Source organism: Palaemon carinicauda, chromosome 18 (genome assembly GCF_036898095.1).
Source record: "Palaemon carinicauda isolate YSFRI2023 chromosome 18, ASM3689809v2, whole genome shotgun sequence".
Lineage (NCBI taxonomy): Eukaryota > Metazoa > Arthropoda > Malacostraca > Decapoda > Palaemonidae > Palaemon > Palaemon carinicauda.
In genome coordinates, this window is record NC_090742.1 from 29907018 (window position 1) to 29933838 (window position 26821).

At 42.3% G+C, this 26821-nt stretch overlaps 1 protein-coding gene across 4 annotated transcripts in view; it reads right to left on the minus strand.

Annotated features, from left to right (window-relative positions):
* The window catches only part of LOC137657745 (protein-lysine N-methyltransferase EEF2KMT-like), a 320088-nt gene that overhangs the window by 239900 nt on the left and 53367 nt on the right, over window positions 1–26821 (minus strand). For all 4 annotated transcript variants that reach the window (XR_011047197.1, XM_068392218.1, XM_068392217.1 and 1 more), the window contains exon 3: window positions 9920–10072. Coding sequence is in view for 3 of the 4 variants with exons in the window: in XM_068392218.1 (XP_068248319.1) it covers window positions 9920–10072 (153 nt within the window). In the remaining variant the exon portion in view is untranslated. The remainder of the gene's footprint in view (window positions 1–9919; window positions 10073–26821) is intronic.

Consider the following 26821-nt stretch of genomic DNA (forward strand, 5'->3'; position numbering starts at 1 on the left):
GACCGTTGCCCGTCGGGTGACGAGTTCTCCAGAAGGCGAAGATCTGGCAGGGGATGGTGAACGGTCTGCAGAGAGGTTCAAGGAAGACGGAGCTGTAGGTTGAGGCTGACGAGGAGTCCCCCTCGGAGGATAAAGACCCAAAAAGGCGCCTCTTAGCCCCCCTGTAAGGGGAAGGGAGGCCCTTGCGGCGTAGCGGACGGTGAGCCTTACGGCGGAGGCGGCCTCGGGGGAGATCGTCGGGACCATCGGTCCTCCGAAGGGGAGTCTCCGTCAAAGCACTTCCCTCAGAAGGAAGCTGAGCAGCAGTAGAGACCGAAGGACTCACTTTCCCCTTCGAAGGATGTACAGAAGGGGGAGGAGAGCCTTTAGCACCATCATCCGCAACAGCACCTGCGGCGGATTGCCCAGCCACGTCGGAGGCCTCTGTCACCACGACGTCGACAATAGACAGAGGGTCTACCTCTGCTACCGCCGGCGACTGCTTAACAGCGGCCCCCAACGAGACAAGGTCAATAAAAGCGACCCTGGAGGGCAAGCCCTTAAGCCCCAGGGATGACCAAACCTGTAAAAGATCATCATTGGTTAAGGCATTATCAATAACCTCCCCCGGAGGAGGAGGGGGAACCGCCTCGCTATGGGAGGCGACGCCCTCTCCCCCCACCCAAGGTCGGGAAACAGAACTAGGGCCTGCGCTCGCACTCGGCCGACTCTCCTTAGGAGGCGGACGAGGGGGAGCTTCGGAGGAGGTTTGGGCGGCGGAAGAAGAGTCCCGAGAACCTTCCTCCAACAAGGCTAACCCCGAAGGAGAACGGTCTCTCTTGGACTTCTTCTTACGCCGACGGCCAAACCTCTCCCACTGGGAGGCAGACCACTCCCTGCACTCACGGCACATGTTCTCCTGGTCACACCGTCGGCCCCGACATTGAGGGCAGAGGGTGTGCGGATCCGTAGTTACGTCCGACATGAAAGTCCCACAAGGACGACCGGCAACTCCAGGGCATGTACGCATTGTAAAGAAATAATAATGAAGGTCAACTTCCAACCAACACACACGCTGAAAAGAAAAAGCAGAAAATTAAAGGCTGTCACGAGGACGATGAGCAGACACGTCTGATCACCGCCGAGCCAAAAGTGAAGAGAAGCAAGTCACCGGTGTGTGGAGGGGGGAGAGGTAGCAAGCTACCCTTCCCCACCCCCCGCTAACTAGCGCGGGGGTAATTAACCCTCGTTAAAACTATTGGCTCGTCATTTCAGCTGCGCTAAAAGGTAAACCCTATGTGAATACAGTGAACCCTCGCTATTTCGCGGTTCGACCATCGCGGATTCACCACTTCGCGGATTTTTTCCATAACCCATATATATACAGTAACATATATATATATATATATGTATGCATGTATTTATGTATATATGTAGGTATGTATATGTGTATACATATATATATATATATATATATATATATATATATATATATATATATATATATATATATATATATATATATATATATATATATATTATATATATATATATATATTATATATATATATATATATATATATATATTATATATATATATATATTATATATATATATATATTATATATATATATATATATATATATATATATATATATATATATATATTATATATATATATATATATATATATATATATATTATATATATATATATATATATATATATATATATATATATATATATATTATATATATATATATATACATATACATATACATATATATATATATATATATATATATATATATATATATATATATATATATATATATATATATATATATATATATATCTAAAGTAGGAAGATGTGATGTAGTTCTAAGGGAATAGTATGGGAAATATGTCTGGGTAATAAGCAAAGCTCTACCTCCAGTTTGTTTCTTCATTATGATCAGAGATAAATGTAAACAAAACATTGGTTGCCATTTTTTAACGTGCTTTTTAGCGTGTTTAGGAAACGCATGATATAAAATTGCCTTTAATATTTGTGCCTGTTTTAGTTTAGGGTACTGTAGTACATGCATTAAGTGTTCTGTACATTAATGGGTAGTTTGTTAACAGTACTACGTACAAGGGAAGGTTTTAAAAGTCTGAATATACATGTTGAATAAATAGGTAAATATGGTGTCACTACTTCGCGGATTTTCACCTATCGCGGCCGCGTCTGGAACCTATCTACAGCGATAAACGAGGGTTCACTGTAGCGTGGTTTGTATTTCGGTTACGGAACAAATACAGTTTAGTGGGTTACCTGCTCACTGTCAACCCCCAATGAGTGGGCAGGGAGAGACAGCATACAGATCTAGAATTGGAGATACCAAGTAAAAAGTTTCACTACAATATCACTGAGTATTATGGACTGTCATTGTGCTAATGACAGACATTTTAATGGGTTACCTGCTGAAAGACAACCCCCAGTGAGTGGGGAAGGAGAGACAGGATACAGATCTGGTTTTGGAGATATCAGGTAAAATGTTTCACTACAATAGCACTGAATATTCTGGATTTCAATGGTGCTATTGAAAGACATTTCAGTGGATTATTTGTAGACAGATAACCCTTAATGAGTGGTGAGGGTGAGACAGGATACACATCTGGAATTGGAGATATCAAGTAAAAAGTTTCACTAAAATAGTACTGAATATTCTGGATTGTTATAACGTTGCCAACATACAGTTTAGTGGGTTACCTGCTCACTGTCAACCCCCAATGAGTGGGCAGGGAGAGACAGGATACAGATCTAGAATTGGAGATATCAAGTAAAAAGTTTCATTACAATAGCACTGAATAATCTGGATTGCTATGGTGCTATTGACAGACATTTCGTGGGTTACCCCTGACAGACCACCAACAATGAGAGGGGAAGGAGAGAGACTACAGATCTGGCAATGGAGGTATCAAGTAAAAAGTTTCACTACAATACCACTGAATATTCTGGGTTGCTATGGTGCTATTGACAGACATTTAGTTGGTTACCCCTGCCATGGGTAGATACAATACTTTTAAAAGGATATAATGAAACACAAAAATATCTATTCCCAAAGAGTGAGCGAAGCAAGACGAGATTCAACAACGGCCCTGTTTAGCAAAACCTGTCATCACTCAACTATCGCCAGCATTTTGAAAGTAAACCAAGCCTCGCCGAGAGCGCCTGCCGTGATAAGGGAAATATCCTGCTTTGACCAAGATGTTATCGTCTTAATTAGTGGAGTCAGCATATTTTGAGAAACCGAGCCCAAGGGAAGTCCTTATTTAGGATATATGTCATCATGGAAGGACACGTACTGCCCTTTTGTTACGACTTAACACGTGGCCCAGATTGCATCAGAAATTTCTTCAAGAAGCTTCCATGGTGTGATCGAAGTGGGCATTTTTGAGGAAGCCAATAGAGATGCAGAATTGTTAAAAAGAACGCCTTTTATGGAGATGATCACTGCCCACTGTAATTAACTCCGCCCATACATGGGTATATAAACTTCAAGAAGAGATTGTCCAAGAGAGATAGGACAGGACATAAGACAAGAGAGGAACTATGTCCAAAGAAGATAAGATCCAAGTCGTAGCAAGACAAGAAACAGAGAAGACCAGAAGTGTGATAGAGCCAGATTCTAACCTTCCCTTCAGACAACAACAACCTATCTCCAAAAGATCCTGCTATGGCCGAGAGGAAGAGACAAATTGAAGCAGCCAGCCCTCCCTGCTTGTGACAAGAAGTAGCCAACACTGCCTGCAGCCTGCCTTTGTTCAACAATATCATCGAATCTTTGGAAGAAGACCTCTGATGTCCCTTCTTGATGCCACCCCTTTTGTGACGTCTTCGAATCCGATCATTGTGCCAGTTTCATCTGAACTTCAACCGCCCTTCTGCAACGTTCTCAAGCCTAACTTCAACAGTATCATCGAATTCTTGGAAGAAGACTGTGATGTCCCTTATTGATGCCACCCTTTTTGTGACGTCTTCGAATCCGGTCATCGTGCCAGTTTCGTCTGAACTTCAGCCGCCCTTCAGCAACGTTCTCAAGCCTGAAGTCTCCGTACCAATATCGTCGCAGCAGCTGCAGGAAACTATTCCTTAAGTATTTCTACCTAACTGACTGTTCCCCTTTTCTGTTGATGTTTTGGTTGATTTGATTTGTCAGTTAAAGTAACCGAAGTAGTAACATTAATTTTCTTTATAAGTTTGTGAATAAAAGTGTTGTTTTTTTCGTGTTTCTTTTTAAATTCATTTCTCATGTTTTGGTTGGTTGTTGTTGATATTTATTTTACTTATTAAAAGAACTTGTAATGACTAAGATTGTAACAACCCCTGACAGACCACCAACAATGAGTGGGGAGAGGGAGACAGGATACAGATCTGGCATTGGAGATATCAAGTAAAAAGTTTCACTACAATACCACTGAATATTCTGGGTTGCTATGGTGCTATTTACAGACATTTTAGTGGGTTACCAGCTGACAGAAAACCATTAATGAATGGGGAGGGAGAGAGAGAATACAAACCTGGGATTGGAGATACCAATTAAAAAGTTTCTTTAAAATAGCACTGAATATTCTGGATTGCTATGGTGCTATTGACAAACATTTTAGCTGGTTAACTGCTGACACACAACTCTCAATGAGTAAGGAGGGATGAGAGAAGATACAAATCAGGCATTGGAGATACCAAGTAAAAAATTTCACTAAACACAGCATTGAATATTCTAGATTGCTATGGTGCTATTGACAGACATTTTAGTGTGTTACCTGCAGACAGAAAACCCTCAATGAGTAGGGAGGGAGAGACGGGATACAGATCTGGCATTGGAGATACCAAGTAAAAATTTTCACTCCAATAGCACTGAATATTCTGGAATGCTATGGTGTTATTGAGACATTTTAGTGGGTTACCCACTGACAGACACCCATCAATTAGTGAGGAGGGAGAGAGGATACAGATCTGGTATTGGAGATATCAGGTAAAAAGTTTCACTACAATAGCACTAAATATTCTGGATTGCTATGGTGCTATTGACAGACCTTTTAATGGGTTAACTGCTGACAGAAAAACCCTCAATGAGTGGGGAGGGAGAGACAGGATACAGATCTAGAATTGGAGATACCAAGTAAAAAGTTTCACTATAATAGCATTAAATATGCTGGATTGCTATGCTGTTATTGACAGACATTTTAGCGTGTTACCCCCTGACAGACAACCCCCAATGAGTGGGGAGGGAGAGACAGGTTACAGATCTGGCATTGGAGATACCAAGTAAAAATGTTCACTACAACAGCACTGAATATTCTGGAATGCTATGGTGTTATTGACAGACATTTTAGTCGGTTACCCCCTGACAGACAACCCCCAATGAGTGGGGAGGGAGAGACAAGATGCAGATCTGGGATTGGAGATAGCAAGTAAAAAGTTTCACTACAATACCACTTTTTTGCCATTTTCACTAACATTCCTAGCTCTCATTCATCATGTTTTGCCTCTTCGTAAGATCTTCTACAAAATAATCTTGTAAGTATTCTGGGGGTCACTTCATTTTCAGCCAATATCATATCAGCAGTTATTCCATCATATCAAGGGGCTTTCCTTTGCCAGAGGTTTATAATGATGGCTTCGATTTCAAACACACTAAATTCATTCATGGCCACATCTAGGTCTTCCTCAGCTTCAGGTATATTAATCAAATTATTCCCTTCATATCTCCTATTCATGAACTCACTAAAGTGTTTCATCCAACGTTGCCTTCATCTTCTGTTGTTATAACAGATCCATCTCCCTTTTCGATGGGTATATGCTTCTTCTTCTTTGACCCTGTTGATTTCATTAATAATTCTATAAGCAATTCTTACACTATAGCCACTCAAATTCATAGCTATGTCAGCCTCATCTGCTTTCCTGTCTAAATATTCCCTCCATTCATTTTTGGCCTTTCTTTTGGCCTTTTCTTTGAGCTAATATTTAATTATAATGTTCTTGAGAGAGTGGACATGATTGGAATGTCCTTAAGAAATAGAGAGATGGTCTTTGTCTTTCATCAGCTCGGTGTATTATGCCAGCCCCCCCAAAAAAGACTAATAGTATCAAGGATATGTACTACCTCAATTTACGAGTTTAATTTGTTCAGAAACTAATCTCCTATGTACAAATACTCTTACGCGAAGCATTTTTCTCCATAAGAAATAATGTAAAATCCAATAATGCATTCCATCCCCAAACATGTTGAAATATATCCTAAATATCTGAAAAAAAATATTTAGACAATTATTGAAACTTAAGAAATTACAGTATAATGAATAAAAAAAAATGGAATGTTTTAATATGACTATTTACCTTGGAGACTGACGACTGGCGATCTGAGACATAGTCTATAATAGATGGAGGAGGAAGGACACTGGGAAGCTGAGCACGTACAGTATATATGCAATACACTACACTTATAAAACTTATGAATTTAACAATTAACTTCAATTTTACTGTGTACACTAATCTACTCTTACTGTACTTTTGACGGTTTTATATTCTTGACAATGTCTTTCCGCTTTAGATTTGTGCAGATCGTAGAAGTACTATGCTCAAATTGGCGGGCCAAGTCACTCGCGCGTACACCACGATCATGCTTTTCTATGATTTCTTTCTCAATCTCAATTGACATATAGGCTCCTTCAGCTCATTACCACCCTTACCACTCTATTTCTTTCCAACCATGGTGATTAATCACACAAATGTATATTTCACCAACAATTTTTCAAAATAACACAAAAATGCAGATGCTTTCAGCTGCTGACGAAAACGCGATTGGGGACTATTTCCGTTTTTCCTGCTTTGTCTCAACACCTTGATTGGTTTTTCTTTTTATTACTGATGGAATGGACCCCAACCTAGGATCTACGGTTGCACCTCTATGCTCCACAAGGGCTCTTTTCAAGATGGTCACTGTTTCCTTGATGGCAGCAATCTGTACCTCATTGATGCTTGGGCAACTTGGTATTGCCTGAAGGTATTGTCTCAGGTTTTTCTTCATAAGTCCTGTTGCCCCCACCACCACAGGTATTACTCCTATTTCTTTCAGTTCCCATGTATTTTTCAAGTCGTTCTTGAGTTCTTGATATTTTGTTATTTTCTGCCTCTTAGCTCTATTGAGGCCAAAATCACTAGGTATTGTCACATCTATAATCTTTGCTGTTTTTTCTTCTTTATTCCCGCAGTACGTAGCGTGGTACTACAAGTGAGAGCGGTTCTTGCATCTTGGAATTTTCCTTGTATGCTGAGCCGAATTTCGTCACAAATTCTTCCTTGTGTCTCGAAAAACTAACATGTAGATACACTCGTAAATGAAGGTTCAATTACAACTTACATGTATCCACAATTTCATTACTATGCAAGCCAGTTGAAAACTCAAGACATCATCCCTGCTTTGATAAAACAAACCGAACACGCTATAGCATATTCATTATGATCTGTACTTTGAATATAGCATATATCTTACATGTGTATTACTATTCATTTAATAGTTACATAGATTATCACTATTTATTCAACAAATGTAACATACATAGGTATTTCACAGCGATAAATCTAATAATGATAAGAACCCAATGAAGCTTTACATTGCCAGTCTTCCAGACACTGATACATCAATGTTTATCTCATAAACAAAGATCAAGCGAGAACTATAATTATATTCAGTTGCTGGCTTTACAAAATAATAATACGAGCAAATTAGTATAGGCCTACAGATGATTGTTATTTATACATAACAAATAATATTTGTATAGAAGAGATATGAAATATATAGACTGTAAAGAATTGATCTATTAATATATCAATAATGTATAATACATTTCAATAGTAGCCTTCTATAGGTATGCTATGCATTAAAAATCAGGACTTGCCCTTTCCTCTCCCTACTTGTTATGGTGTGTCTGTAAGCGATAACCACCCACTCAAATGTCTGTAATTACCATCACAGCACTCTAGAATATGCAGTGCTATTGTAGTGCAAAATTTCACTTGGTATCTCAAATGCCAGATCTAGATCCTATCTCCCCACCCCTCGTGGGGTGTCTGTTAGGGGGTAACCCACTACTAAAATGTATGTCATTATCACCACCGTACTCTAGGAGATGCAGTACCCTTATAAGCAAATTTTACTTAGCATCTCCTAAGTTGGATCTACCTTCAATTAAACCTCCATTTTCAGTGTGTCTGTCAGGGGGCACCCACCATCCAAAATGTGACACTGGTCATTCTGTAACCAGGAGAGTCCATAGATATATTACTTATTCATTTCATCTGGTAAAACGTATACTGGATCTACATCCAACATCTAAAAACCAATTAGGGGCACTTGTTAGGTGAGGCACCCATTTAATTTTAGCAGATGACCAATTTCACAGTTTACAAGACTACTCCTAAATACATACCAGTAGGGTTTACAGTTGGTATCTCATTCATTATACCTCAATTGTTCGGTCTAAATCAGTGGGGTAATCTGTTTAGAATCAGGTGCCATACCCTATTGGGCATTTTTTATTGCATTGAGTAAAGTGTAGTTTTGACAAGTCTATTCTTTATAAAGATCTCTCAGTTCACATCAGGTGGTAATTTGACATAATTCTATACCATTAAATCTACTCATATACCTTTACTATCATATAATCCGAATCAACATTAAAAATTCATCCTAATGACTTCTGTCTTAGTAGCAGGGTATTTATTTCCTCAAGGAGGTATATAAAAAACTACACCAAAAACTTCCTTATTATTATAAATGTAATTCTAAACACACTTATCTTATATATGGCTGAAATGTCGTATACGTTTGGGTTAAAAGAGAATCTCGAGTGAGTGAGGGACAGATGGTATTATACATATGCAAATAAATATTACTTGCCCAATATATACTGGGTTTTTGGGGCAATTCTTCCTTGTTTTATTTGTCTTACTATGAAAGTTTTTTATAAAACTGACATCTCTTTCATTAATTCCTAATGATGATGATGATGATGATCACTAGCATGAATAGTTTCCCATGCCTGAGCTAAATGGTATCTTGATACAGTCAAATACTTCTTACATAACTAAGTGTAACTGAGAGGGATGTTAGTCAGAACTAGAGATACCTGAAGGTGTTAATAGTTCATTGACGGTAAGGATTTCTTAGATAGATTCGTGGCTCATGATTAGGGGAAAACTGATTCTTCTAACACTAAAAGACCTCAAGGATCCAACCATTATTTAAGGATTCTAATAATATACAAAAGTTAAGTGGGAAAGGCAAGATAGGTATACAGTGCAAACAAAATTGTTTGAGCATCTCTGGGTATTGAATTATTTGAAAACAGTGTTTCTAGCCATGAGGGATTTATCCAATGCTCCAACAAAGGAGAAGCCATACTAAGATGGGACTCAGACATTTATGACCGACATCTCTTAAATGAAAGGCTAACAAATATGTCTCGTGCTCGACAAAAATTTAAATCAAGCTTATGAAATGTAACCATATTTAGCGTGTGTACATCATAGGAGCCATGTGGCATCCAAACCCTGAATGACTTCTGTTTCTTTACAATAGAAAAAATTAGTCCAATTTATTCCTTTGTTGAAATTGACTGAGGTTTATTCAAATCATCTACTGTATAATCAGAGCCATATTAACAACTCTGTAATTATATACTTCAATTAAGAATTAATTTACTTACCTGACAACATTACAAAACTGAGGGTCATTTGAAAATTGAAGCATTTACAAGTGAATAGGAACACACATCCCTTCAGCATTTTAATGTATAATTTATAATACACAAGAAACCAATATTACATAAAATTTGGTAAGAATTCTTAACTAAACAAGTGCTGCATGCTAAACAAGACAGTAATTCACGTTACCTCTGTAATAAGACGTTTCAAGAACCGCTGACAGTATGATATTGTAGGAGGGTACTTTTGGACAATTGGATGGTGTAATGTGCTGCTTAATAACTTTGCCTGATATTCCATGGATTCATCATAATCTAATTTTGAGAGATTATCCATTATACACTGAAACAAATTAGAAATTATTATCCAATACTGTATACTAGAATTAAATTATCATTAAAGGAGAAGATTTTGGGAAAAAATTCAGCTTTTACAGTAAAATTTACAAGAATAAAGAATGTAAAGTAATGTAGAGAAACATTTCTGCCTCACCTAAAATTGTTAACCATGTTTCTGAATTTTCAAACACATACAGGTACTTATTTATTTCACAAGTGCTTTTATTGATCACTAGCAGAAAAAAATAAAATATTCAACACTATTTCTATTAGCTTAAGAGATCAAGAAAATATGTATACAGTAGCACCTTCTATGAATGGGAAGTTGCTATCTACCAAAATAAAAAATTGGTGAATGGAGTCTTCTGCTTTTATACTACCCATCACCGGAAATTGTAAACACCAACTCTCCCATAAATGGCAGATGTTTAATTCCTCTTGATGAGCGAAGATTCTTATAGATATCAGTGGATGATTCCAAAGACTACTGATGCAACATCAGCCATTAATGAAAGCAATGATAATCTTATACCTAATGCCAAGTTTACGCTCATCAATATTCCTAAACTTCCCTACTTGCTTTCTTTCCAGTCACTGTAAGCTTTGTTCTACTTACACTGACTTTCAACCATATTCACAATATTTCACTCTTCCATCTTTGATACAACTCTAACTTCTTCCTCTGATTCAACTAATACTAGGTCATCTAATATCAAAGAATTATAGTTTCCCTTTCATGTGATGGAAACCAGTACCACCACCCATTGAGATACTACCGCTAGAGTTATAGGGCCCTCTGACTGGCCAGACAGTACTACATTGGATTCTTCTCTCTGGTTATGGTTCATTTTCCCTTTGCCTACACATACAACGAATAGTCTGCCCTATTCTTTACATATTCTCCTCTGTCCTCACACCTGACAACACTGACAATTCTTCTTCTCTCAAGGGGTTAACTACTGCAATGTAATTATTCAGTGGCCACTTTCCTCTTGGTAAGGGTAGAAGAGATTCTTTAGTTACGGTAAGCAGCTCTTCTAGGAGAAGGACACTTCAAAATCAAAACAATTGTTCTCTAGTCTTGGGTAGTGCCATAGCTTCTGTACCATGGTCTCCCACTGTCTTTAGTTAGAGTTTCTTGCTTGAGGGTACACTCGGGCACACTATTCTATCTTATTTTTCTTCCTCCTGTTTTGTTAAAGTTTTTAAAGTTTATATAGGAAATATTTACTTTAATGTTGTTAATGTTCTTAAAATATCTTATTTTTCCTTGTTTCCTTTCCTCACTGGGCTATTTTCCCTGTTGAAGCCCCTGAGCTTATAGCATCCTGCTTTTCCAACTAGGGTTGTAGCTTAGCAAGTAATAATAAAGGGATTTTGACGATGGAAAAATCTATTTCTGGGGAGAGACCTGTGACGCCCGGTGAAAAGGGTCCTTCTTTACACTTTTCTGATATAAACCTTCCAAATATTCCAGAGAAAGATAAAAGCATGGAATGCAGAGGTTACTACCCTCGCGCGAGCACCTTGTGGGTGTCGTGTATAAAGCAGGGGCGTGTGAAAGCCACTATTCACAGGCTGTCTTCCATTTAGATAATTCCTTCATCAAAGGGAAGGGCCGTAACAGAGGCACTAGATACCACACTTGAGCCACGCTACCGACGCAAGCGCCCTCTAGGACATCCTTCTGCAAGAACTAATGGCTTGGAAAGGAACAAGGGTGGGATCGTACCAAAATAACAGGGAAGGGTTTCACCGGGCGTCACAGGTCTCTTCCCAGAAATAGATTTTTCCATCGTCAAAATCCCTTTTCTGGGTCGACCTGTGACGCCCGGTGAAAATGTACCAGAGAATGCCTTCCAAGCCCAACAAAAATAATAACATAATGAGGAGAGAGATAAACACCATGTAACGAAAAATAATATAATATAATAAGGTAAGTAAGCATAAAATTACAAACTAGCCAAAGGATATAGTGAATGCAAGGCTAAATAAATATGATAACAAGGAAGTATCCAAGTATCAGAGTACAATATGCAACAAAACTTACATGGCTAATAATATCCAAGCACTAAAGTAACAGTAAACACAATAACAGTTAATAACCATAGGGATTAAACATGGAAATAATCTTAGGGCTAATGAACCACCCAGGAGAGCGGCGACGTGGTGCGAGTGGCAGGTAGGAGGGAGAAGAGAAGAGATGGATGAAAGGAAGAACAAGAGATTAATGGGGAGAGATAAGACTCCCAGCTGCAACCGTTGGGTATTTAAGGGCCTGTAAGTTCTTTAGATAGTAGCGTTTGAAAACCATAGGAGATTTCCAACCCGTGTATTTTTTAAGGTCATCAAAATCCATATTTTGGAAATAATTGATGGAGGTAGCTACTGACCGGATATCATGAGCATGGGAAAATGATTCCGGTTTAGCTTGTTTAATGAAGTAGAGGATTTGTTGTCGGATGCCTTGAATGGAAATGGTACCTCCTTGTTCTCTGATAAACAAGGGGCCAGACGAGCGGGTGGCAGTTCTAGCTAAAAAGGCCCTGAGAGTAGTGACTGGACACAGAGAAGTATCTTGGGGAAGAGGAATAATCTTCCAAGGGGACCACCTATTTTGTGGGTCCTCATTTTTAGCTAAGAAAGCTCTGTCTGGAGAAAGAAGTACTGTACTTCACCTGAGGGGAGGAAATCTATGTTTTCTGAGTTTCGTGAGAGAGCTGCTAGTTCTGAGATTCTAGCACCCGAGGCCAAAGCCATTAGAAATAAAGTCTTCCTAAGAAGAGTGATATAGGAGCAGGATTCATTGTCCGTGTCTGACGCAAGTTTGAGGACATCGTTCAGAGACCAAGAGACCTTTTGTGGACGAACCGAAGGTCGAAGCCTAGCACATGCTTTCGGAATAGATGAGAAATAGGAATCAGCTAGGTTAATGTTAAACCCAACAAGGAAGATCTTCTTCAAAGCTGACTTGATGGTGGTGATAGTGCTAGCTGCTAGGCCTTTGTCAAATAGGAACCTAAAGAAGGAGATGGCTAAATTAGGAGTCATATGAGTATGGTCTGAATTCTTTAGGAAATCTGCTAGTTTCTTAACGGCCGAATCATATTGACGAATTGTAGAGTCCCTTTTGTCTGATTCTATGAAGAGGACATTTTCCGGGTCAATGTTTGCGTCTCTACGAACTGCAAACTTCATGAAGTCCACAAAGTTAGGGTTTTGGCTATCCTTGAGGAATCTGACACAGTCTGAGTTTAGACTACTTGGGTCAGTTTGGGGAATGGGATCCGGAAGGGACGGAGTTTCAACTCGAGGAGGAGAGGAAACCAACTGCTCTTTGGCCAGGGAGGTGCTACTAAAGCCACTGCCCCTTGGAAGGAGCGAAGTTTGTGTAAAACTTTCATTAGAAGATTCACTGGAGGGAATAAGTAAATCTTCTTCCAATGGTTCCAATCCAGGGTTAATGCGTCCATGGCATAAGCCTGAGGGTCCAGGTTTGGGGTCACATAACAGGGAAGTTTGTGATTCAGTTGAGTTGCGAATAGATCCACCTGGAGGCCCGGAACCAGCCTGAGTATCCACCGGAATGAATTTATGTCTAGGGACCATTCTGATTCCAGTGGTTTCATCCTGGATAGTGAGTCCGCTATCACATTCTGGACTCCTGCTAGGCGAGTTGCTGACAGGAACCAGTTCTTTTCTGCTGCCAATGCGAAGATAGTGACCAGGACCTGATTCAGGTTGGGTGACTTGGATCCTCCTCTGTTGATGCAGTGTACTACGGCTGTGTTGTCTGAGACTACTCTGATGTGGGTCGACCTCGGAGGGGCGAGTCTTCAGGTCAAGAACACTGCCATGGATTCGAGAACATTGATATGGAACTGTTTCATGGCGGTTGACCAAGAGCCCTGAAACATCTGATGTTCGGAGTAACCCCCCCCAGCCACTCAGAGACACGTCTGTATGAACTGTCACTTGTGGAGGGGGGAATTGTTGAGGAACCAATTTGGAGAGGTTCCTCGGTTCGGACCATGGGCGTAGTCTCATTTTTAAGACAGAGGGGATCTCCGAGATCTTGTCTCTTAAAGGTACTGTAGCTCTCTTTCTCCAAACTCGATTGATGTCTTTGAGTTTGGCTTTTAATAGGAGATCTGTTACTGAAGCAAATTGGAGAAGGCCGAGGATTCTTTCTAAGGCTCTTCTGGACACCTGTTTGTGTTTGAGAAAATTCCTGATCTTGGAAGCTATCTCCCTTACCTTTTTGGGAGGAAGAGATAGCTTGTGCTTTGAAAGGTCCCACTGTATGCCTAACCATTCGAAGTGGCTTGATAGTTGTAGGCGGGACCTTTGGAGATTGACTTGAAATCCCAGGTTGGTGAGAAAACGAATTACTTTCGTCGTAGCTCTGTTGCATTCCTGGGGCGACCGAGCCCAAATGAGCCAATCGTCCAGATAGGCTATGATCTGTATCCCTTGGTTCCTGAGTTGTTCTAGCACTGTCTCTCCCAGTTTCGTGAATATCCTGGGGGCAATGCTGAGACCGAAGGGCATGACTTTGAACGCAAAGGCCTTCTTGCCTAGGCGGAAGCCTAGGTAAGGAGAGAAGTTTCGAGCTACTGGCACATGATAATAGGCGTCGGTAAGATCGATAGAGGTGGTGATGGCCCCACGGGGAAGTAAGGTCCGTACCGAGAGATAGTCAACATTCGGAACTTGTCGCAGAGAATGTAAGAGTTTAGTTTTGACAAGTCCAGGACCACTCTCAACGCAGACGAGTCTTTCTTTGGAACTGTAAACAGGCGGCCTTGGAACTTCAGTGATCGAACCCGTTTGATTGCTTTCTTCTTGAGTAACTCTGTGGTGTACTCTTTCAGGATGGGAGTGGGTCTCTAGAAGAAGGTCACTGGTGGAGGTGGAGATCCCTGTGACCATTTCCAACCCAAATCTTTGGAGATTATGCTGTGAGCCCACGGACTGAAGGTCCAATGGTCTCGAAAGTGGTAAAGTCTCCCACCTACCGGGACCACATCATTGCGAGGGAGTGAATCTAGGTCCCTTCCCTCCCCGAGCACCCCTTGCCCTAGGCCCGCCTCGCTGGCGGAACTGTCCTCTACCTCTGTAGCTTCCTCTCTGGTGTCCACGAAAGGAACCTGAGGGTTCGTAGCTAGGGTTGTATGCAGGCGAGGACATCCAAGTGGGGTTGGGTTGTGTACCTGGGGGAGCAGTGAGGTAGACCACCTGTTGAGGGGGAGCCGGTTGCTGAGACGTCGAAGCAGAGGAAGACTGTGTTGACGTGTGGGGAACTGCCGATTGATGGTAGTGACCCTGGTTCGTCTTGTAAGGGGTATATCTCTGCTTCTTCTTGAAGAAAGTTTGTTTTTGGGCTTCGATCTTCCTTTTGGTAGTGAGGCCCCACCTTACTTGCAAATTTTGGTTTGCCCTCGCAGCGTCCTGAAGGACTTTGTTCACTTATCCTGAGGGAAGAGTGTCTTACCCCAGCAGGAGGAAGCTATCAGCCTTTTCGGTTCATGTCTGATAGAAGCCTCAGACAGAACGTATTTCCTGCAGCTAACCCGAGCCGACTAGAAGTCGTGGAGGTCGACTTGGTAGGACAGAGACAGGTTATTTGTGAATATTCTAAACAAAGTCTCAGTCGGGTAAAGCGAGGCTAGGGACTCTGCGGAGGTGATGGAGTGGAGAGACCTAGCTAACCTATTCCGTGCCTCAAACTCAGTCTTGAGAAGATTCTCCGGTAATTTGGGAAGCTTCTCAGAAAACAGAGTAGAGGCGCAATCTGGGTCTAGCTTCCCTACCGTGAAAGTAGAGGAAGCGTCATCCCAGGTAGCAGAGGTACTCGGGATGAGCATGGAGGTGGGGTCCGTCTCTTTAAGAGCCGGCATGGCAGAGCCTTCTTTGACAGCTTGTATAGTGAGATCCGTCAATTTATCAATAATGGGCAAGGTAATGGCAGGAGCTGTTGTAAAAATGGTATAGGCACCTTTGTGTAGGGTGAGCTTGGAGTTAGCACACCCCCATTCAGACAGAGTCCTGGCCCAGACAGCTTGGGCCTGTTCTTTTGGAAATATTACCGTTTCCTTCGGTACCTTGTCCATTCTAACCAAGGCATGCTCTTTCAAACGAACGAAGCCGTTGAATGGGAATTCTAGCCCCGGGGGGTAAAATTCTAGGTCCTCTAGAGGGCGGGTGCCTTTGCTATCAAGGGTTAGAGTACCATCTATGTATGGAGCATGCAAGGCAAACCTCCATGGGTTGTTTTTATCGAAGGGGGGTAACTTCGACGCATCTGGGGCTGAAGGCGGAGGCATCTGAGTTCCGGAACGAATCAGATTCGCCACTATATCTTTTAGCTCCGTCATAGCCCCAGAATGTTGCTGTATTTCCTCTCTTAACTATACAGTATCCCTAATCAGGTCGACGGGGAAGGAGGGTTCCTGAGCACTACCAGCCGACGAAGCCTTGGACTTAGCGGACTTCGACTTCTTAGAAGTCACGGTTTTATGGGAAGTAATAGGAACATCAGGAGCAGTCGAGGGTCTGGGGACCGGAGACGTAGACAATGGCAAAGCTGAAGACTTAAAGGTACGTAGTGGCTTCACCTTGGGTCGTACGGGGACGGAGGGATCCCGAGGAGAAGCCGTAGGCTTATCAAAGCCGAGGAAGGAAGAGGTAGAGGAAGGAGTAGGAGATAAAAAGGGGTCCACCAGCTCAACACCACCTACCTGCTCATCCATGGGCTCGACGTCCAAATCTAGAGAGGACACGTCCCCCGCTAATAAAGCTTCCTCTTCCGTGGGGATGGTCGCTCTAACCGCCTCAATCAAAGGGGCAGCTGCCTCCGGCTAGACTGCCGCAGTGGTAGAGCGCGGGAACAGTCGAGAGGCCATGTCTCCGTCGAGGAGATAGGGTGCGCCAGAAGGAGCATTCCTTCCGAAGCCTGACACCCAAGGACGGAGAGCAGCTCTTGCTGACCGGAGAGAGTTATCATCAGCCTGAAAGAGGTGAGGGGATTAATGATGAAGGAGAAAGATTGTTCTCCGCAATAAGCGATGTATACATACATAAGGAACAATTAAATCATCGCCAAGGATAAAAGGAACAAACCAAAACCAACCTACGTCATCGTTCAAGAGTAGGGAGGACAGCTCGTAGCAGACCGTACACGACTCCGGGAACCACACCATGTATGGGGCTTGTCCCGGCTCCCGAGTAAAGGATATGGCGCAATGCGCATGGGACCGGCATAGGTCATGCCTAATGGGATCATTAAAGGCAGCGGGGCAGCCCTTGGCAGCGCAGCGGACCTTCTGTAAAAGAAAGAAGATATAAGTCTGGATGTCCCTTGAGACTCTGGTTAGGGATTAAGATCTACTAACAGAGTCTAGATAACATTAAATATGTGTGCATAGAATGGTTCCATGAATGAGAGCTAGAGTTCCATATTAATATACTGTACCACCCTGTAAGGGTTGTTAACCATCTAACCACACAACCACCACAAGGCAGTTGCCGCGATTTTCGATTAAATTCTGCCGCAGTCGGAGACTCAGTTATATATATATAACTGCCAGGTAAGTACTATTCATAAAAATACTTTTTTTATAACTTGTTTATTTCACAACCTCAATAACCTGACCCAGATTCCTCAACACTGTTCCAAATCAGTGGAATACAATTTCCTAATGTTATGCTCATATAGAAAAATATCTTACCAGAAATAAATGTAGCTTGTTGGGTCCCCTTACCTAGAACCAAAACAAGAAGTGGTGCCCAGAGATTTACATTATTCTAACTGGATCATTACCTTCAATATAGATAAGCATTATTGGGGTTGGCAACATAAAAGTAAGTCTGAGTGCTATAACTGGCTGCATCATGCTAACCACTACAGCACGATGTCAAGGGAGTGAGCACCCTTCTCCTCTCAGACAACACTGCTGAAGGAGTTGAATGAGAGGGTAGCTGGTTTGTTGAACTCCCTAAATGCGAGCAGATTGGCCCGACTCCTTCCAACATCCAGAGCATGGCTCCCTCTTTTCTCCCCACACAAAGAAATATATCGACCCTAGCCCCGCATTGGACAGTGGAAAACTCGTGCAAGAGGCCATGGTTTTCTCAGCAGATAATATGATGGCCAAGGAAACAGCAGCCTCTATCGCAATTCATGTCACATCCTAGCTTGATCGCTGGTCCGGCGCAGTCTCATTCTTCACTACATAGAAAACACTTAAGCAATTCAAAGGTTCACAGGAGGTACACTACGCCAACCTTGTCCTCTCGGGCAGTAAGGCTACAGACTTTCTGATACACCATACCCTCAACATCTGGGTTAACTGGGCCCTAAGGAGATGAGATTCAGTTGCGGGAAAGTAGGCAGCAAGGAAGCCATGGAGTCGAGTTCAGTTGATTGTTGGAAAAAGAGCCAGAACTCACTTTCCCAAAGGGGATAGGTAGGCCCATTCCAGGACCCTCTTCCTGGCCAGGCTGCATCATCGCGCCCCACACACTCGGAGAAGCTTCAATCATTCCGTTCTTGTGAACAGTACGGGTAGCTGCCATCCATGCGTGACTCCACAGGTAGAGGGATGCCTAGTGACCCATTATGGGTAGTCACAGGAACATAAAGCAAATGAATAGACAGTTTGAATATTCCGCAACTGTTATCATTTTCCCCTCCCCTTTCCTGAGTGAGATAAACTCTCAGGTCTTAACCCCCAGGGTTGCAATTGGACCTCACGCTTCAATTAAGAGGTCATGAAACCTCAGAGGAGTCTCCAGATTTCACAGTTGCCTTTTCCTAGTGGAGAATGTGACAGGGGGCTGGAGACCAGTCATCTACAGTCTCCCTTGAACAGGTACAGCCAGCCGACTCCCTTCAAAATGGAAACAGCGAACACATCTTAACATTGATCAAATTTGAGTAAATAGCTAAAGGTTCATATGTTAGGAAAAATACAAATTACCTCCAAATTTGTCATTTGTTCCGTCACTAACAAACCTACGCTATTTAATAGGGATGACTCACCCGTTTGAGGGGCAGAAGTCCGATCTCTGGCTTGGTCATTGACCCGGGGTTTTAACCTGTACAGGGTTAGACTGTAGCAGGAAAAAACCTTGACACCTCGCTAAAAGGAGACATTGTGCAATGTGCCCGTAGTGGTATGAGCAACCTGTGTGGTTGTGAGAATACTAGCAAAGTGACTGTCTAGGTTAGAATATTCTGATTTTTAAAATAGGAATATATATTCAAACAGACATTCCCATGTGTGCAAGCATGAAACTATAATAGGTTACACAAGGGAAATAATTATTATCTGCAGACAGATGAGGCCAGCTTGCAGAAGACCTATGGTGCTGTTCCCCCAAAAAAGGGAAAGATGAAAGAAAAGAAAAGAGCCAGTCATTCTTATCATTCATACAGACTAATCCAGGGTAACTAATGCCCTCAGCATCTGCTACTTGTCCAGCAAGGAGCCCGAGGGATTTTAAACCACCTATTGTGCAGCCACCACAGGACCAATGGAAAAAGTATCCATGCTCCTATGGGTTACATCTCGCAAGTAGTGGGCAGTGAAAGTCGTCTGATGCTTCCCCACACCCACTTGTAACACCTGCATCACAGAGTAGTTACGTTTAAACGCCAGGGACGTGCTTATGCCCCTGACGTCATGAGCTCTAGGTTGTCAAGGAGGAGAAGGGTCAGGGTTTAGTGCATGATCAATGACCCTGCAAATCTAGGATGAAATGGTATTCTTTGTGACCCTCCTCCTGACCTTTCCTGTGCTAATAAAGAGGGCTGGCCCACGGGGACGAAGTGCTGCAGTGCGTCTAAGATAATATCCTAAACTCCTCACTGGGCATAGTAACAGTTGATCTGGATTATCGGTTACATAACGAAGACTCAGGATCCAAAAAGCCCCGAATCTAGGACCTGTGACCGAAGGATTTTGAGTCTTTGCAATATAACTCAGGGATGAAGCCAAGTGTCACCCACCCCCTCCCCTTGAATGAGAGATGTCATAGGATAGACCATGAAGTTCCCCAACTCTATTTTTTGAAGCTAAGGTGAGTAGGAACACCATCTTCAAAGTGAGATGACGATCTGTTGCCTGGCATAATGGTTCGTAAAGAGCACCCTTCAGGGACTGAAGGACGCGAACCACATTCCAAGAAGGTCTAACTTCCGACTGGGGGCAAGTGATTTCATAGCTTTTCATGAGAAGAAAAAACTCCAACAAAGAGGAAAGATCAACTCCTTTCAGCCTAAAAGCCTTGCTCAAGGTTGAGTGATAACCTTCCAAGGCAGAGACCGAGAGGAGCTTTTCCTTCCGAAGGTATACAATGAACTCCGCTATAGTTGGATTAGCGGCATCAAGGGGAAGGATACCCCTTCCACAACAATAACCACAGAAGACTGTTCACTTTGTCTGGTAGACTCAAGCAGAGGACCTTCGGAGGTATCCAGACATCCTTTTCACAACTCATTGTGAAAAGCCTCTAAGAGAGGAGATACTGGATAGTTTCCAGATGTGAAGCCATAGGGAAGCTACTGCTTTGTAGAAGATCTTCATGTGTGGTTGTCTGAGTAGATTGAGTCATGGAGGGAATTCCCTCAGTGGCTCTATCAGGAGCTGTAGGAGGTCCGCAAACCATTACGCGTGATGCCATAGCAGAGCTACGAGTGTCATGCGCAAGCTGTTGCATGCTCTGGTCTTGTTTAGCAACCTTCTCATCAGACAGAATGGGGGAAAAGCATACACATCGATGTTGTCCCACTGTTGTTATTATTATTATTAATTGCTAAGCTACAACCCTAGTTGGAAAAGCAAGATGCTATAAGCTAGGGGGCTCCAATAAGGAAAACAGCCCAGTGAGGAAAGGAAATGAGGAAAAATTAAATATTCTAAGAACAGTAACATTAAAATAAATATCTCCTATATAAACTATAAAAACTTCAGCAAAACAAGAAGAAGAGAAATAAGCAAGAGAAATCTAACCCAAGACAGTGGAAGACCATAGTACAGAGGCTATGGCACTACCCAAGACTAGAGAACAATGGTTTGATTTCGAGTGTCCTACTAGAAGAGCTGCTTACCATGGCTAGAAAGTCTCTTCTAACCTTACCAAGAGGAAATGGCCATTGAACAATTACAGTGCAGAAATCACTTAGGTGAAGAAGAATTGTTTGGTAATCTCACTGTTGTCAAGTGTATGAAGAATGGGGAGAAAATATAAAGAATAGGCCAGACTATTCGGTGTGTTTGTAGGCAAAGGAAAAATGAACCGTAACCAGAGAGAAGAATCCAATGTAGTACTGTCTGGTCAAAGGACACCCTAACTCTCTAGCAGTAGTATCTCAATGGGTGGCTGGTGCCCTTGCCAACCTACTACCTACTATTGGAATGCATCCTGTCAGAGAGCCTGAGGGTCCAGGACAGGGGAACAGTAAAGAGGGAGCCTCAAGTTCAAGGGTGTCACAAACAGGTCCACAGTCATGGAACCCCACAAAGTCAGGACTTGGTTGGCTATCAGATGATTCAAAGACCATTAGGACGCCACAATCTAAGCTGCTCTTCTCAGATTATCGGCAAGCACATACCTCTTACCTGGAAGGAGCGCGCTGATAGAGACACTGAATTTTCTTCTGACCATCGCAGTCTCTCTATTGTTAAATGGCATAGGCACTGCAAAAAGGTACAGCCTTGCTTATGTAAGCCACTACTGTGGGGGTGTCGGTCATCAACACTACAGAGTGGCCTGCCAGGAACTGTTGTAAATGCTGAAGAGCTAGAATGGCAGCTTCCATCTCTAAGAGATTTATGTGCTGGTACCTTATGGACTTGGACCATAGCTCAGAGGCCGTGTGGTGCAGCATGTGGGGGGCACCCACTCTTCTTTAGATGCGTCTGTAAGGAGCATCAATTCCATGGAAGAGACGAGAAGATCTGTACTTCAGCAGAGGTTCTCCTCTGTCAACTACGACTGAAGATCCGTCGTTTGCTTTTGTCCCCTGGGAACGAGAGTATCCGTGGAGCCGGTGTGCTAGCTCCATCTGGATTTCAGTTGCCACCTAAGAGATCGAACCCTGAGGCAACCATTATGCACAAGATGGACCTGTGATGCCAGGTGACCTAGAAGACGCAGCCACTGCTGGGCTGGGAGTTCTCGTTTGAGGAAGGGACCTGACACCTCCCTCAGCTTATGTAATCTGTCGTCTAATGTAAAAACTTTTTGAAGATTGGTGTCGATTATCATACCAGTCTTTGAGAGGATTGCAGAGATGACCTCTCAAGATTTATCATGATCTCCAGATCCTGACAAAACTCGAGCAGCCTGTCTCAGTGTCGAAGAAAGGTCGACATTGAGTCTGCCAGAATTAGTCAATCATCGAGGTAGCGAATGAGACTAATGCCTATTCTGTGAGCCCGGGATGACGTTAGGGCAAACACTCTTATGAAGACCTGAGGTACTGTTGAAAGGCTGAAGCACAGCACTTTGAACTGGTGTTGCCGGTTCTCGTGTATGATCCGTAGATACTTCCTTGAGGACAGATGGATTGGGATCTGGAAGTACGCATCTTTGAGATCTAAGGTGCACATGAAGCCCTGAGGCAACTCTGCCTGAATGAGCGCGTTTGCCATTTATCTTGAATGGAGTTAATAGAACAAACTTGTTCAAGGACGAGAGATCGATGACTGGTCTCCAGCCTCCAGATGCCTTTTTCCCAAGAAAGAGTTGACTGTAGAAGCCTGGGGACCAGTCAAGGACCTCTTGGAGACCACCCTTCTCCAACATGGTCTGGACTTCGGCCCAGAGGGCCAGCTCCTTTGAGGATACCTTCGCATAGGAGCACTATGGAACTGGATCCTAAGTCAGTGGAGGGGAGGATTGAGTGAATGGGACGCAATACCCTACCCAAATTACGGAGATAGTCAAGGAATCTGCCCCGTGTTGCATCCACCTCTACCAGTGGCGTTGCAGCCATCTCTCCACCGGTGGGCTGGTGAGTGGATTGCCCATCCCCCTAACAGTTACGGCCTTTACCACCACCTTTACCACCTTTCCCTCCTCTGGAGGGTTTGGAGCCCTTTGGATCTTTGGCAGGAAACTCCTGCTGTGGCCACCTTTTGGAGGGACCCTGCTGTCCTACTGGTCGAGGGTTTGTTGGACTGCGACTGTTTCTTGGGAGGTGGAGGAGCCTTCCCATAGGACTTTGTAGTCAAAGCCCTCTGAAGGAGAGAATCCTTAGTGGATTTTCTCCGTTGTTCAGCTGCCCTCTCAACATCATCTGGGTTGAAAGGAGAGGTTCTTTCCAGAGTAGAGTTCCTGAGCTTGGACACCTTACCTCTAGGAACTTGCCTCAGGAATCTTTTAATTACTGTCTCATCTCTTAAGAATTGCATTCGTCCACAGGTTAATTACCTGGTGGGAAAGAAACTCCAAGGAATGAATACCAGGCAAGAGAAGGTTCCATGGACTTCCTTGGGTTTTCCTTAGACCAGTCCTCAGCCCGTACAAGGTGGCCCACTGAGCCCAACCATTGATCCAGCCATGAAGCAGCCTGCATGAGGTACTTCGCAACCTTTTCTATGTTGATGAGATCCGAGGCAAAGAAGGTGCCTGGAAGCCCAGCAAGTTTCCTCTCAAGAGAGACTATAGAGAGGGATCCCATCACATACAAAGGGATAGTTTTAAACAAAGGCTAAACACAAAGTAAATGCGCAGGAAGTAGGCCGGATATTGCCGACCTATGACCTAGTCTCCTTGATCCATGGGTTTTGTGGGAAGCAGTTCAAGCCGCTTTCATTACTGCTGGGTATGTGATGACCCAAGCACGCGTGTACTGAATCTGTTTCCATGTCAACAGGTACACTGGGGAGAGGGGACGCAGAGGGAGAACCAGTCTGGTGCGGTTATATCACCTGCCACTACTACCCTTAGGCGAGACAAGCCCTCAAACACCAAAGCAACGTAGGGGAAATAAGAACGCCCAGATTATGTGAGTTGAGGGCCAGTTATGTTCGAGTCCTACTCGGTACTGGGCAACCTTCACTAGGCCCACCTGCCATGGTGAGCCTACCTCAACCAAGGCGGGCGAGACGCTGCAAGACCCCCTATAGTTTTTTTTAGTTGTTATAATCTAAGTCATGTAAATGTCTCCCCAAGTGTCCGCTCTCCCCGCGTGTAATTATTGTATTAGTTAAAAGTTAATTCCATTGTATTTGACTGATGAAATCATTTAAAAGCCAGCGAGAAACTTATAATTCTTCTGTTATGTAATCTCAAGATTTAAAGTTCTATTTCACTCGCTTTAAAGAAGATTTATGCTCATTTTTGTTGTGAAAATTAACTTAGACAATAAATCCTCTTGCAATGTAACAATCGTCTAATTCACCACCTCCTATCATGTATTATTATGTAAATAACCCAAACCATGTGATAAATCTGGTGGCCTTACAGTGAGATGAAGAGGATTAAAAACAAGTGTGAAAATGAGCAAAAGACCGAGTGCCGCAGCTACCAAAAATTGACTTCAGACGTGAAGAGATATAATAATGAAACAAGAAGTAAGAAAGACACATTTTGGGAGAAGCGGAAACGAAAAACTCGGAAGGAAAAGAAGTTAAAGAGCATGAAGAAAGAAGGTAAAAGATGAATGGATGTCCTTAGAAAGATCAAGAAGAAAATCCTGACGATGATGTCGAGAATAGTAGCAGCCAGGAGGGTTTTATGAACCAGTCACCCACGGAGGACCTGCAGGGAAGAGACCTGAGCGCCCTTCCATCGAGACAAGTGGGCAGAAACAGACGGCACCCAAGGGAGGAAACTATGGAAACACACTTGTCCCGAGAAAATGACATGACAACGTTTCTGTTGGAAAAGAAGACGGAGCACGCTCACATGTATGCCCAAAATTGCCATTTTGTTCAGTTTCCCGTCACGGGGGCAACCGCATCGAAACTCGTCATCCAAAATGGCGTCCCAGAAACAGTTGGGGTGCTTCTAATTGCCTTAACTATGGAGGATTTCATTGTCGAAGCAACTGCAGTGGGTGCATTGACAGAAATGGCGTGCCCACAAAGGCCAAGGACAAACCCGAAAATTGGAAGAGGTCCCAGACAGCAACTGTAGGACGAGGGACCCAAGGCGACCCACAGCAATCAACCCACACATAAGTTAAGTAAAGTGGTACAAAATCTGTAGTTTTATGATCAACTAATATGTTTTTTCAATATTTTGTAAAAGTGTGTAGAGTAACGAAGTTGTAATCCGGTTTTCTTTACATAATGTAAAAGTAAAATGATAGAACACTAGTTTTGATTGAAGAAAGTAACTAGTCGAGTAAAATGTATTCAGTTTTATATCTTCAAGTAAAGATTGATTTTTCCTTTCTCAAAAGAAGAAAATAGTATTAATTTTATTGCTGTGTGGATAAATAAGAAATTGTTCTCTACACTGTATAAGCTATGAGTTTTTATTGCATAGTCTGTTTGGTTTAAAGTAGTTTAAGATTATTTTTGAGACCTTCTTTATCAAACGTGTTAAATGTGGTTTTTAGAAAAGAAAATACAGTAGTCACATGTTGAAATCATTCTGTATTAACAATAATAAGTTGTTTAACTCATGAGAAGAATGTTTGTCATTATTGAAATGTAGGAAGTTTGTAAATTCAGTGTTAAGACAATTTATGAAGTTTTTTGTGATGTCCTTTTGAGTATGTACTAAGTAAAACTATGGAGAAAGAGGTGTAAATTAGGTTCAGTGATAATTTGGGAAATTCATATCACAATATTTGCTCTTACGTCACACACCGTATTGTTGATCAGTAGCCTACTTGGTTCGTTGTGAAATGTTTTAAAAGGAAGTTAAGCTATTGTTTGTCAGTTTTAGTCTGAGATTATTCTAATTAATGAAGATAAGTTTGTTAACGTGATAATCGAAATGATTTCAGTTGCCAACAGTTGTTAAGTACAGTAACACCTCGACATACGAGTGTCCCAACATATGAGAAATTTGAGATACAAGGAAAGTTTCGAGCAAATTTTTGCCCCGAGATACGAGACAAATTTGAGATAAGAGGATACGACACGGTTCCCTATGCGGCCGCTAAGTGGCCGAGTGTGCGAGAGGCTGCTCACGAGGACAGCATCGCTCACTCTTTCCCGTCGGATCTCAGTCGTGTAAAGTTATTTCCGAGCATCGGCCGTAGTGTTTGCATTTTTTACATGTTTTTTGCATTAATCAGTACAGAATTAAGTGAATAAGCAATGGGTCCAAAGCAAGCGATTACAAACGAGGGTAGTGAAAAGAAAAAGCATATGACAATCGGGATAAAGCATGGAATAATTAAAAAACTTGAGAGTGGTGTACAATTGACTGAGCTGACTCGCCAACATGAGAGGAGTACAACAACAATATGCACCATCCTCAAGCAGAAGGATGCTATAAGGAAGGAAATCAGAGACATGTTAGCGAGGTGGCAGGAGTTTTTGTAACTCTGACCCTCCTTTACATATAGATCTTCCCAGACAGTTCCATCCTGTTTGTAATATTTTCCAGCTGTGACCAAGCTGGGTAACGATCTTCCTAATCGGGTAGTTGAATCAATAGAACTTAACAAGTTCAAACTTGCACCAAATGCTTTTATGTTGAACAGGCTGGCATAAGTATTTTTATTGTTTATATTTTAAATATCTGTTTTAATTTTGTTAATGTTTTTAAATGTTTTATTTTA